The 15,000-nt window shown below is 47.5% G+C and overlaps 1 protein-coding gene across 1 annotated transcript in view; it reads right to left on the minus strand.

Annotated features, from left to right (window-relative positions):
* Positions 1–15,000, minus strand: part of LOC139241442 (integrin alpha-M-like) — a gene marked incomplete at its 3' end in the record, with an annotated part of 112,876 nt that overhangs the window by 9,623 nt on the left and 88,253 nt on the right. Inside the window, exons 13-14 of the mRNA XM_070870001.1 lie at positions 14,006–14,160; positions 915–1,054 (exon numbers count right to left, since the gene is read on the minus strand). Of these exons, the coding sequence (XP_070726102.1) occupies positions 915–1,054; positions 14,006–14,160 (295 nt within the window). The remainder of the gene's footprint in view (positions 1–914; positions 1,055–14,005; positions 14,161–15,000) is intronic.

Below are 15,000 nucleotides of genomic sequence, written 5' to 3' on the forward strand. Positions count from 1 at the left end.
GGTGGAAGGTTTTGAGGTGGGGGGGGTGGGGCTTCTTTACGCAGAGGGTTGTGGGGATCTGGAACTCGCTGCCTGGAAGAGTGGTGGATGCAGAAACCCTCACCGCTTGTCGGAGGTGGTTGGACGGCCACTTGACGTGCCGTGACTGGCCGACTGGTTGACGGAGAGAAGGAAAGCACCACAACTGCAGGAAGATGTCGACCGACCGGTCAGGCGGGCAGAAAAAGGGCAAATGGAATTCGATCCAGAGGCGTGTGAGGCCATGCATTTGCGGAGGGCTAACTAAGGCGAGGGGAATACACGTTCGATGGTAGGCCACTGAGAGATGGCTACACCCCCCCCCCCGCCCACACCCCCCCCCCCACCCCCTGACCTGCGAGAGAACAGCTCCGCAGGTCGGGCTATAAACGAGCCGGAGCGTATCGCTTCAACCTCCGCCGCGCGCGATTTCGAGGTGGGCGACGCCCTCAGGACCGCGGTCGGCGTTTTGGAGGGTGGGCAGGTCGGGGTGGAGAGGGATGGAGGCGGAGACGCGGCGATTGAGGCTACGGGGGACCCAGGAGAGTCGAGGGCCCAAGGGAGGGTGGGAGGGGGGGGTGGTTGGGGGCCAGCACGAGGGCCCAGCTCACACTGTGCGGTGTGTGTGTGTGAAGCGTGCTGGGCTGGGTCAGTGCGGCAAAGTCGGCCCCTGGTTCAACCCTTGCCACTGGGCCAAGGCCGAGCTCGGCCCTTCAGCCAGAGTTCAGGACTGGAACATCGGGTCCTTCATGGAAAGATGTGTGGACCCCCGTCAAAGCAAGTCACCCTGGTTCGAGGGAGCGCCGATGACGGTGGCGATGGCGTTCCGTTGAAAGGAGCTCCCACCATCAACATAAGATTTTGCCGTCCTCGTATTAACGTGTCGCCGCTCTCACCTGTACTTTTATTGTGGGCTTCAGGCAGTTGCTGCTACTCAATATGAAGGACCCCGACTCCTCTCCCTCCAACGCCGCCCGCTGAATCTTCCGGCCGAGGTCCAGCTCCAATTCGTAGCTGATGTTCATCGAGGGGGCCGCTGAGGGAACACAACAGGGCAGAGCCGGGAGTGAGTGAGCATTGCGTCCGATTCCGGGCGTCGCCCGCGGGGAGGGAGGGCAAGGCCCCTTTGGGCGTTGAGCAGACGTTGAGCAGGATGGTGCCGGGGAGGAGGGACTTGAGTGACGTGGGGGGGGGGGGATACTGGAGACTGGAGGGGCTTGTTCTCCTCAGGGCAGAGAAGGGTGAGAGGGAGATTGACCCAGAATGGTGAATGAGCCAAAATGTGAGGTTATATCCACTTTGGGGGCCAAAAAGGCGAAGGCAGAATATTATCTGGGTGGCGGCAGATTAGGAAAAGGGGGAGGTGCAACGAGACCTGGGTGTCATGGTTCATCAGTCACTGAAGGTTGGCATGCAGGTACAGCAGGCGGTGAAGAAGTCAAATTGGCCTTCCTAGCGAGAGGATTTGAGTATAGGAGCAGGGAGGTGTTGCTACAGTTGTACAGGGTCTTGGTGAGGCCACACCTGGAGTATTGTGTACAGTTTTGGTCTCCTAATCTGAGGAAGGACGTTCTTGCTATTGAGGGAGTGCAGCGAAGGTTCACCAGACTGATTCCCGGGATGACAGGACTGACATGTGAGGAGAGACTGGATCGACTGGGCCTTTATTCACTGGAGTTGAGAAGGATGAGAGGTGATCTCATAGAAACGTATAAGATTCTGACGGGACTGGACAGGTTAGATGCAGGAAGAATGTTCCCGATGTTGGAGAAGTCCAGAACCAGGGGACACAGTCTAAGGATAAGGGGTAAGCCATTTAGGACTGAGATGAGGAGAAACTTCTTCACCCAGAGAGTGGTGAACCTGTGGAATTCTCTACCACAGAGAGTTGTTGAGGCCAGTTCGTTGGATATATTCAAAAGGGAGTTAGATGTGGCCCTTACGGCTAAAGGGATCAAGGGGTATGGAAAGAAAGTAAGAAGGGGGTACTGAGGGAATGATCAGCCATGATCATATTGAATGGTGGTGCAGGCTCGAAGGGCCGAATGGCCTGCTCCTGCACCTATTTTCTATGTTTCTATGTAACGGTACCAGGGATGAGGGACTTCAGTGACATGGGGAGACTGGAGAAGCTGGAGCAGAGAAGGTTAACGGGGAGATTTGATGGAGGTGTTCAAAATCATGAGGGGTTTTGATCGAGTAAATAAGGAGTAACTGGTTCCAGTGGCAGGAGGGTTAGTAACCAGCAGACTCAGATTTAACGTCATTGACAAAAGAAACAAAAACTATATGAGGAAAACCTTTTTTAGGCAGCGAGTTGTTGGGATCGGGAACGCGGGGTGAGCTGTCTGAACGGACGGTGGGAGCAGATTCAATAGTAATCTTCAAACGGGGAATTGGATCAATACTTGACGGGGAAAAAGATACAGGACTATGGGGAAAGAGCAGAGGGGAGTGGGACTAATTGGATTGGTCTTTCACAGAGCCGGCACAGGAACGATGGGCCGAATGGCCTCCTTCTGCGCTGTATCGTTCTGATTCTCTTCTATGTTTCTCTGATATACAACAACGGATATCCGGGAGTGAGTTACTGGCTGGAATCTAATCGAGGGGTTCGGGGTGTTTATATATAGAATAACAGATACCCGGGAGTGAGTTACAGGCTGGAATCTAATCGAGGAGTTCGGGGGGCTTTTATATATAGAATAACAGATACCCGGGAGTGAGTTACTGGCTGGAATCTAATCAAGGAGTTCGGGGGCTTTATATATAGAATAACAGATACCCGGGAGTGAGTTACAGGCTGGAATCTAATCGAGGAGTTCGGGGGGCTTTTATATATAGAATAACAGATACCCGGGAGTGAGTTACTGGCTGGAATCTAATCAAGGAGTTCGGGGGCTTTATATATAGAATAACAGATACCCGGGAGTGAGTTACAGGCTGGAATCTAATCGAGGAGTTCGGGGGGCTTTTATATATAGAATAACAGATACCCGGGAGTGAGTTACTGGCTGGAATCTAATCAAGGAGTTCGGGGGCTTTATATATAGAATAACAGATACCCGGGAGTGAGTTACAGGCTGGGATCTAATCGAGGGTTCGGGGGGTTATATATAGAATAACAGATACCTGGGAGTGAATTACAGACTGGAATCTAATCGAGGGGTTCAGGGGGTTTATATATAGAATAACAGATAGCCGGGAGTGAGTTACAGGCTGGAACCTAATCGAGGAGTTCGGGGGCTTTATATATAGAATAACAGATAGCCGGGAATGAGTTACAGACTGGAATCTAATCGAGGGGTTCGGGGGGGGTTTATATATAGAATAACAGATACCCGGGAGTGAGTTACAGGCTGGAACCTAATCGAGGAGTTCGGGGGCTTTATATATAGAATAACAGATAGCCGGGAATGAGTTACAGACTGGAATCTAATCGAGGGGTTTGGGGGGTTTATATATAGAATAACAGATACCCGGGAGTGAGTTATAGGCTGGAATCTAATCGAGAGGTGCGGGGGGTTTATATATAGAATAACAGATACCCGGGAGTGAGTTACAGGCTGGGATCTAATCGAGGGGTTCAGGGGGTTTGTATATAGAATAACAGGTACCCGGGAGTGAGTTACAGACTGGAATCTAATCGAGAGGTTCGGGGGGTTTATATATAGAATAACAGATACCCCGGGAGTGAGTTACTGGCTTTAATCTAATCGAGGCGTTCAGGGGGTTTATATATAGAATAACAGATACCCGGGAATGAGTTACAGGCTGGAATCTAATCGAGGGGTTCGGGGGGGTTTATCTATAGAATAACAGATACCCAGGAGTGAGTTACAGACTGGAATCTAATCGAGGGGTTCGGGGGTTTATATATAGAATAACAGATACCCGGGAGTGAGTTACAGGCTGGAATCTAATCGAGGGGTTCGGGGGGTTTATGTATAGAATAACAGATACCCGGGAGTGAGTTACAGGCTGGAACCTAATCGAGGAGTTCGGGGGCTTTATATATAGAATAACAGATAGCCGGGAATGAGTTACAGACTGGAATCTAATCGAGGGGTTCGGGGGGGGTTTATATATAGAATAACAGATACCCGGGAGTGAGTTACAGGCTGGAACCTAATCGAGGAGTTCGGGGGCTTTATATATAGAATAACAGATAGCCGGGAATGAGTTACAGACTGGAATCTAATCGAGGGGTTTGGGGGGTTTATATATAGAATAACAGATACCCGGGAGTGAGTTATAGGCTGGAATCTAATCGAGAGGTGCGGGGGGTTTATATATAGAATAACAGATACCCGGGAGTGAGTTACAGGCTGGGATCTAATCGAGGGGTTCAGGGGGTTTGTATATAGAATAACAGGTACCCGGGAGTGAGTTACAGACTGGAATCTAATCGAGAGGTTCGGGGGGTTTATATATAGAATAACAGATACCCCGGGAGTGAGTTACTGGCTTTAATCTAATCGAGGCGTTCAGGGGGTTTATATATAGAATAACAGATACCCGGGAATGAGTTACAGGCTGGAATCTAATCGAGGGGTTCGGGGGGGTTTATCTATAGAATAACAGATACCCAGGAGTGAGTTACAGACTGGAATCTAATCGAGGGGTTCGGGGGTTTATATATAGAATAACAGATACCCGGGAGTGAGTTACAGGCTGGAATCTAATCGAGGGGTTCGGGGGGTTTATATATAGAATAACAGATACCCGCGAGTGAGTTACAGGCTGGAATCTAATCGAGGTGTTCGGGGGGTTTATATATAGAATAACAGATACCCGGGAGTGAGTTACAGGCTGGAATCTAATCGAGGGGTTTGGGGGTTTATATACAGAATAACAGATACCTGGGAATGAATTACAGGCTGGAATCTAATCGAGGGGTTCGGGGGGGTTTATATATAGAATAACGGATACCTGGGAGTGAGTTACAGGCTGGGATCTAATCGAGGTGTTCGGGTGGTTTATATATAGAATAACAGATACCCGGGAGTGAGTTACAGGCTGGAATCTAATCGAGGGATTCGGGGGGTTTATATATAGAATAACAGATACCCGGGAGTGAGTTACAGGCTGGAATCTAATCGAGAGGTTCGGGGGGGTTTATCTATAGAATAACAGATACCCAGGAGTGAGTTACAGACTGGAATCTAATCGAGGGGTTCGGGGGTTTATATATAGAATAACAGATACCCGGGAGTGAGTTACAGGCTGGAATCTAATCGAGGGGTTCGGGGGGTTTATATATAGAATAACAGATACCCGCGAGTGAGTTACAGGCTGGAATCTAATCGAGGTGTTCGGGGGGTTTATATATAGAATAACAGATTCGCGGTAGTGAGTTACAGGCTGGAATCTAATCGAGGGGTTCAGGGGGTTTATGTATAGAATAACAGATACCCGGGAGTGAGTTACAGGCTGGAATCTAATCGAGGGGTTCGGGGGTTTATATACAGAATAACAGATACCTGGGAATGAATTACAGGCTGGAATCTAATCGAGGGGTTCGGGGCGGTTTATATATAGAATAACAGATACCCGGGAGTGAGTTACAGGCTGGAATCTAATCGAGGGGTTCAGGGGGTTTATATATCGAATAACAGATACCCGGGAGTGAGTTACAAGCTGGAAACTAATCGAGGGGTTCGGGGGTTTATATATAGAATAACAGATACCCGGGAGTGAGTTACAGGCTGGAATCTAATCGAGGGGTTCGGGGGTTTATATATAGAATAACAGATACCCGGGAGTGAGTTACAGGCTAGGATCTAATCGAGGGGTTTGGTGGGTTTATATATAGAATAACGGATACCCGGGAGTGAGTTATATGCTGGGATCTAATCGAGGGGTTCGGGGGGTTTATATATAGAATAACAGATTCGCGGTAGTGAGTTACAGGCTGGAATCTAATCGAGGGGTTCAGGGGGTTTATGTATAGAATAACAGATACCCGGGAGTGAGTTACAGGCTGGAATCTAATCGAGGGGTTCGGGAGGGTTATATATAGAATAACAGATACCCGGGAGTGAGTTACAGGCTGGGATCTAATCGAGGGATTCGGGGGGTTTATATATAGAATAACAGATACCCTGGAGTGAATTACATGCTGGGATCTAATCGAGAGGTTCGGGGGTTTATATATAGAATAACAGATACCTGGGAGTGAGTTACAGGCTGGAATCTAATCGAGGGGTTCGGGGGTTTATATATAGAATAACAGATACCCGGGAGTGAGTTACAGGCTGGAATCTAATCGAGAGGTTCGGGAGATTTATAAATAGAATAACAGATACCCCGGGTGTGAGTTACAGGCTGGAATCTAATCGAGGGATTCGGGGGGTTTATATATAGAATAATAGATACCCGGGAGTGAGTTACAGGCTGGAATGTAATCGAGGGATTCAGGGGGTTTATGTATAGAATAACAGATACCCGGGAGTGAGTTACAGGCTGGAATCTAATCGAGGGGTTCGAGGGGTTTTATATCGAATAACAGATACCCGGGAGTGAGTTATGTGCTGGAATCCAATCGAGGGGTTCGGGGGGCTTTTATATATAGAATTACAGATACCTGTGAGTGAGTTACAGACTGGAATCTAATCGAGGGGTTCGGGGGGGGGTTTATATATAGAATAATAGATACCTGGGAGTGAGTTACAGACTGGAATCTAATCGAGGGGTTCAGGGGGTTTATATATAGAATAACAGATACCCGGGAGTGAGTTACAGGCTGGAATCTAATCGAGGGGTTCTGGGGGGTTTATATATAGAATAACAGATACCCCGGGTGTGAGTTACAGGCTGCAATCTAATCGAGGAGTTCGGGGGTTTATATATAGAATAATAGATACCTGGGAGTGAGTTACAGACTGGAATCTAATTGAGGGGTTCAGGGGGTTTATGTATAGAATACCAGATACCAGGGAGTGAGTTACAGGCTGGAATCTAATCGAAGGGTTCGGGGGGTTGATAGAAAGAATAACAGATACCTGGGAATGAATTACAGGCTGGAATCTAATCGAGGGGTTCGGGGGGTTTATATATAGAATAACAGATACCCGGAAATGAGTTACAGGCTGGAATCTCATCGAGGGGTTCTGGGGGTTTATATGTAGAATAATGGATACCTGGGAGTGATTTACCAGCTGGGATCTAATCGAGGTGTTCGGGGGGGTTTATATATAGAATAACAGATACCCGGGAGTGAGTTATGGGCTGGAATCTAATCGAGGGGTTCGGGTGGGTTTATATATAGAATAACAGATGCCCTGGAGTGAATTACAGGCTGGGATCTAATCGAGAGGTTCGGGGGATTTATATATAGAATAACAGATACCCCGGGTGTGAGTTACAGGCTGCAATCTAATCGAGGAGTTCGGGGGGTTTATATATAGAATAACAGATACCCGGGAGTGAGTTACAGGCTGGAATCTAATCGAGGGGTTCGGGGGGGGTTTATATATAGAATAATAGATACCTGGGAGTGAGTTACAGACTGGAATCTAATCGAGGGGTTCAGGGGGTTTATATATAGAATAACAGATACCAGGGAGTGAGTTACAGGCTGGAATCTAATCGAGGGGTTCGGGGGGTTTTATATAGAATAACAGATACCCGGGAGTGAGTTATGGGCTGGAATCTAATCGAGGGGTTCGGGGGGGGTTTATATATAGAATTACAGATACCTGTGAGTGAGTTACAGACTGGAATCTAATCGAGGGGTTCGGGGGTGTTTATATATGGAATAACAGATACCCGGGAGTGAGTTACAGGCTGGAATCTAATCGGGGGGTTCTGGGGGGTTTATATATAGAATACCAGATACCCGGGAGTGAGTTACAGGCTGGAATCTAATCGAAGGGTTCGGGGGGTTGATAGAAAGAATAACAGATACCTGGGAATGAATTACAGGCTGGAATCTAATCGAGGGGTTCGGGGGGTTTATATATAGAATAACAGATACCCGGAAATGAGTTACAGGCTGGAATCTCATCGAGGGGTTCTGGGGGTTTATATGTAGAATAATGGATACCTGGGAGTGATTTACCAGCTGGGATCTAATCGAGGTGTTCGGGGGGGTTTATATATAGAATAACAGATACCCGGGAGTGAGTTACAGGCTGGAATCTAATCGAGGGGTTCGGGGGGTTTATATATCGAATAATAGATACCCGGGAGTGAGTTACAGGCTGGGATCTAATCGAGGTGTTCGGGGGGGTTTATATATAGAATAACAGATACCCGGGAGTGAGTTACAGGCTGGAATCTAATCGAGGGGTTCGGGGGTTTATATATAGAATAACAGATACCCAGGAGTGAGTTACAGGCTGGAATCTAATCGAGGGGTTCGGGGGTTTATATATAGAATAACAGATACCCGGGAGTGAGTTACAGGCTAGGATCTAATCGAGGGGTTTGGGGGGTTTATATATAGAATAACGGATACCCGGGAGTGAGTTATATGCTGGGATCTAATCGAGGGGTTCGGGGGGTTTATATATAGAATAACAGATTCGCGGGAGTGAGTTACAGGCTGGAATCTAATCGAGGGGTTCAGGGGGTTTATGTATAGAATAACAGATACCCAGGAGTGAGTTACAGGCTGGAATCTAATCGAGGGGTTCGGGGGTTTATATATAGAACAACAGATACCCGGGAGTGAGTTACAGGCTGGAATCTAATCGAGGGGTTCGGGGGGTTTATATATAGAATAACAGATATCCGGGAGTGAGTTACAGGCTGGAATCTAATCGAGGGGTTCGGGAGGTTTATATATAGAATAACAGATACCCGGGAGTGAGTTACAGGCTAGGGTCTAATCGAGGGGTTTGTTGGGTTTATTTATAGAATAACGGATACCCGGGAGTGAGTTATGTGCTGGGATCTAATCGAGGTGTTCGGGGGGTTTATATATAGAATAACAGATACGCGGGAGTGAGTTACAGGCTGGAATCTAATCGAGGGGTTCAGGGGGTTTATGTATAGAATAACAGATACCCGGGAGTGAGTTACAGGCTGGAATCTAATCGAGGGGTTCGGGAGGTTTATATATAGAATAACAGATACCCAGGAGTGAGATACAGGCTAGGATCTAATCGAGGGGTTTGGTGGGTTTATTTATAGAATAACGGATACCCGGGAGTGAGTTATAGGCTGGGATCTAATCGAGGGATTCGGGGGGTTTATATATAGAATAACAGATACCCGGGAGTGAGTTACAGACTGGGATCTAATCGAGGGGTTCTGGGGTGTTGAAAAAAAGAATAACAGATACCCCGGGTGTGAGTTACAGGCTGGAATCTAATCGAGGGGTTCGGGGGGGTTTATATATAGAATAACAGATGCCCTGGAGTGAATTACATGCTGGGATCTAATCGAGAGGTTCGGGGGATTTATATATAGAATAACAGATACCCCGGGTGTGAGTTACAGGCTGCAATCTAATCGAGGAGTTCGGGGGTTTATATATAGAATAATAGATACCTGGGAGTGAGTTACAGGCTAGGGTCTAATCGAGGGGTTTGTTGGGTTTATTTATAGAATAACGGATACCCGGGAGTGAGTTATGTGCTGGGATCTAATCGAGGTGTTCGGGGGGTTTATATATAGAATAACAGATACGCGGGAGTGAGTTACAGGCTGGAATCTAATCGAGGGGTTCAGGGGGTTTATGTATAGAATAACAGATACCCGGGAGTGAGTTACAGGCTGGAATCTAATCGAGGGGTTCGGGAGGTTTATATATAGAATAACAGATACCCAGGAGTGAGTTACAGGCTAGGATCTAATCGAGGGGTTTGGTGGGTTTATTTATAGAATAACGGATACCCGGGAGTGAGTTATAGGCTGGGATCTAATCGAGGGATTCGGGGGGTTTATATATAGAATAACAGATACCCGGGAGTGAGTTACAGACTGGAATCTAATCGAGGGGTTCTGGGGGGTTGAAAAAAAGAATAACAGATACCCCGGGTGTGAGTTACAGGCTGGAATCTAATCGAGGGGTTCGGGGGGGTTTATATATAGAATAACAGATGCCCTGGAGTGAATTACATGCTGGGATCTAATCGAGAGGTTCGGGGGATTTATATATAGAATAACAGATACCCCGGGTGTGAGTTACAGGCTGCAATCTAATCGAGGAGTTCGGGGGTTTATATATAGAATAATAGATACCTGGGAGTGAGTTACAGACTGGAATCTAATCGAGGGGGTCAGGGGGTTTATGTATAGAATACCAGATACCAGGGAGTGAGTTACAGGCTGGAATCTAATCGAGGGGTTCGGGGGGTTTTATATAGAATAACAGATACCCGGGAGTGAGTTATGGGCTGGAATCTAATCGAGGGGTTCGGGGGGGGGTTTATATATAGAATTACAGATACCTGTGAGTGAGTTACAGACTGGAATCTAATCGAGGGGTTCGGGGGTGTTTATATATGGAATAACAGATACCCGGGAGTGAGTTACATGCTGGGATCTAATCGAGAGGTTCGGCGGATTTATATATAGAATAACAGATACCCCGGGTGTGAGTTACAGGCTGGAATCTAATCGAGGGGTTCAGGGGGTTTATGTATAGAATAACAGATACCCGGGAGTGAGTTACAGGCTGGAATCTAATCGAGGGGTTCGGGGGGTTTTATATAGAATAACAGATACCCGGGAGTGAGTTATGTGCTGGAATCTAATCGAGGGGTTCGGGGGGCTTTTATATATAGAATTACAGATACCTGTGAGTGAGTTACAGACTGGAATCTAATCGAGGAGTTCGGGGGTGTTTATATATGGAATAACAGATACCCGGGAGTGAGTTACAGGCTGGAATCTAATCGAGGGGTTCTGGGGGGTTGAAAAAAAGAATAACAGATACCCCGGGTGTGAGTTACAGGCTGGAATCTAATCGAGGGGTTCGGGTGGGTTTATATATAGAATAACAGATGCCCTGGAGTGAATTACAGGCTGGGATCTAATCGAGAGGTTCGGGAGATTTATATATAGAATAACAGATACCCCGGGTGTGAGTTACAGGCTGCAATCTAATCGAGGAGTTCGGGGGTTTATATATAGAATAATAGATACCTGGGAGTGAGTTACAGACTGGAATCTAATCGAGGGGTTCAGGGGGTTTATGTATAGAATACCAGATACCAGGGAGTGAGTTACAGGCTGGAATCTAATCGAGGGGTTCGGGGGGTTTTATATAGAATAACAGATACCCGGGAGTGAGTTATGGGCTGGAATCTAATCGAGGGGTTCGGGGGGGGTTTATATATAGAATTACAGATACCTGTGAGTGAGTTACAGACTGGAATCTAATCGAGGGGTTCGGGGGTGTTTATATATGGAATAACAGATACCCGGGAGTGAGTTACAGGCTGGAATCTAATCGGGGGGTTCTGGGGGGTTTATATATAGAATAACAGATACCCGGGAGTGAGTTACAGGCTGGGATCTAATCGAGGGGTTCGGGGGTTTATAGAAAGAATAACAGATACCCGGGAATGAGTTATAGGCTGGAATCTAATCGAGGGGTTCGGGGGGTTTATATATAGAATAACAGATACCCGGGAGTGAGTTACAGGCTGGAATCTAATCGAGGGGTTCTGGGGGTTTATATATAGAATAACAGATACCCGGGAGTGAGTTACAGGCTGGAATCTAATCGAGGGGTTCAGGGGTTTATATATAGAATAACAGATACCCGGGAGTGAGTTACAGGCTGGAATCTAATCGAGGGGTTCGGGGGGTTTATATATAGAATAACAGATACCCGGGAGTGAGTTACTGGCTGGAATCTAATCGAGGGGTTCGGGGGGTTTATATATAGAATAACAGATACCCGGGAGTGAGTTACAGGCTGGAATCTAATCGAGGGTTCGGGGGGTTTATATATAGAATAACAGATACCCGGGAGTGAGTTACAGGCTGGAATCTAATCGAGGGGTTCGGGGGGTTTATATATAGAATAACAGTTACCCGGGAGTGAGTTACAGGCTGGAATCTAATCGAGGGATCGGGGGGTTTATATATAGAATAACAGATACCCGGGAGTGAGTTACAGGCTGGAATCTAATCGAGAGGTTCGGGGGGGTTATATATAGAATAACAGATACCCGGGAGTGAGTTACAGACTGGAATCTAATCGAGGGGTTCGGGGGGTTTATATATAGAATAACAGTTACCCGGGAGTGAGTTACAGGCTGGAATCTAATCGAGGGGTTCGGGGGTTTATATATAGAATAACAGATACCCGGGAGTGAGTTACAGGCTGGAATCTAATCAAGGGGTTCGGGGGGTTTATATAAAGAATAACAGATACCCGGGAGTGAGTTACAGGCTGGAATCTAATCGAGGGTTCGGGGGGTTTATATATAGAATAACAGATACCCGGGAGTGAGTTACAGGCTGGAATCTAATCGAGGGGTTCGGGGTTTATATATAGAATAACAGATACCCGGGAGTGAGTTACAGGCTGGAATCTAATCGAGGGGTTCGGGTGGGTTTATATATAGAATAACAGATACCCGGGAGTGAGTTACAGGCTGGGATCTAATCGAGGGGTTTGGGGGGGGTTTATATATAGAATTACAGATACCTGTGAGTGAGTTACAGACTGGAATCTAATCGAGGGGTTCGGGGGTGTTTATATATGGAATAACAGATACCCGGGAGTGAGTTACAGGCTGGAATCTAATCGGGGGGTTCTGGGGGGTTTATATATAGAATAACAGATACCCGGGAGTGAGTTACAGGCTGGGATCTAATCGAGGGGTTCGGGGGTTTATAGAAAGAATAACAGATACCCGGGAATGAGTTATAGGCTGGAATCTAATCGAGGGGTTCGGGGGGTTTATATATAGAATAACAGATACCCGGGAGTGAGTTACAGGCTGGAATCTAATCGAGGGGTTCTGGGGGTTTATATATAGAATAACAGATACCCGGGAGTGAGTTACAGGCTGGAATCTAATCGAGGGGTTCAGGGGTTTATATATAGAATAACAGATACCCGGGAGTGAGTTACAGGCTGGAATCTAATCGAGGGGTTCGGGGGGTTTATATATAGAATAACAGATACCCGGGAGTGAGTTACTGGCTGGAATCTAATCGAGGGGTTCGGGGGGTTTATATATAGAATAACAGATACCCGGGAGTGAGTTACAGGCTGGAATCTAATCGAGGGTTCGGGGGGTTTATATATAGAATAACAGATACCCGGGAGTGAGTTACAGGCTGGAATCTAATCGAGGGGTTCGGGGGGTTTATATATAGAATAACAGTTACCCGGGAGTGAGTTACAGGCTGGAATCTAATCGAGGGATCGGGGGGTTTATATATAGAATAACAGATACCCGGGAGTGAGTTACAGGCTGGAATCTAATCGAGAGGTTCGGGGGGGTTATATATAGAATAACAGATACCCGGGAGTGAGTTACAGACTGGAATCTAATCGAGGGGTTCGGGGGGTTTATATATAGAATAACAGTTACCCGGGAGTGAGTTACAGGCTGGAATCTAATCGAGGGGTTCGGGGGTTTATATATAGAATAACAGATACCCGGGAGTGAGTTACAGGCTGGAATCTAATCAAGGGGTTCGGGGGGTTTATATAAAGAATAACAGATACCCGGGAGTGAGTTACAGGCTGGAATCTAATCGAGGGTTCGGGGGGTTTATATATAGAATAACAGATACCCGGGAGTGAGTTACAGGCTGGAATCTAATCGAGGGGTTCGGGGTTTATATATAGAATAACAGATACCCGGGAGTGAGTTACAGGCTGGAATCTAATCGAGGGGTTCGGGTGGGTTTATATATAGAATAACAGATACCCGGGAGTGAGTTACAGGCTGGGATCTAATCGAGGGGTTTGGTGGTTTATATATAGAATAACAGATACCCGGGAGTGAGTTACAGGCTGGAATCTAATCGAGGGGTTCGGGGGGGGTTTAAGAACAGACGGATTTACCGAGCCGGTTCTTTGTCAGTTGACGGACTGAGAAGCAGATCTCGGCCTGAATTCGCGGCCCACCTACGGAACGTTCCGGGCAATCCACATCCTTCAACAGGATTTTGTTCGGGGCGAAGACCATCGCGATTGTGACGTCCAAAACCGGCCTGGACCTGTCAAAGCGCGGGGGACATTATTTTGTTAATTGGTTGCTGGGCTGTGGGTGAAGCTGGCAAGGCCGGACTAGATTGCCCGTCCCGCCCTGCCCGCGGGCAGGTGTTGGTGAGCAATCGCCTTGAACCGCTGCCATCCCTTGCGGTGAAGGTGCTCCCACAGAGCTGGCTTTGCCGTGGGGGGGGTTATTGGTGCAACCGATTGGCTCGCTGTGCCATTTCAGAGGGCGGCGGAGAGTTAACCACATTGCTGTGGGTCTGGAGTCACGTATATCGGCCAGACCGGGTAAGGGCAGCAGATTTCCTTCCCGATAGGACATTAGTGAACCAGAAGAGTTTTTCCGACAATCCGGTTATCTCACGGGCACCATTATTAATACTAGCTTCTTATTCCAGCGTTAATTAACAGAGTTTAAATTCCCCCAGCCACCCGTGTGGCCTTTGAACCCACGTCTCCGGGTCATCAACCAATACGCCACCGCACACACCCCTCTATTCATCCTGTGCCTCCCAGTCCACACTGAGGCCTGTCTCGCTCTCTCTCTCTGATTCTATCTCATAAGAACATCAGAAATAGGAGCAGGAGCCGGCCATTCGGCCCCTCGAGCCTGCTCCGCCATTTAATACGATCATGGCCGATCCGATCATGGACTCAGCTCCACTTCCCCGCCCGCTCCCCATAACCCTTCACTCCCTTATCGCCCAAAAATCTGTCTATCTCCGCCTTAAATATATTCAATGTCCCAGCCTCCACAGCTCTCTGGGGCAGAGAATTCCACAGAGTTACAACCCTCTGAGAGAAGAAATTCCTCCTCATCTCAGTTTTAAATGGGCGGCCCC

This window comes from Pristiophorus japonicus, unplaced genomic scaffold (assembly GCF_044704955.1).
Source record: "Pristiophorus japonicus isolate sPriJap1 unplaced genomic scaffold, sPriJap1.hap1 HAP1_SCAFFOLD_1078, whole genome shotgun sequence".
NCBI lineage: Eukaryota > Metazoa > Chordata > Chondrichthyes > Pristiophoridae > Pristiophorus > Pristiophorus japonicus.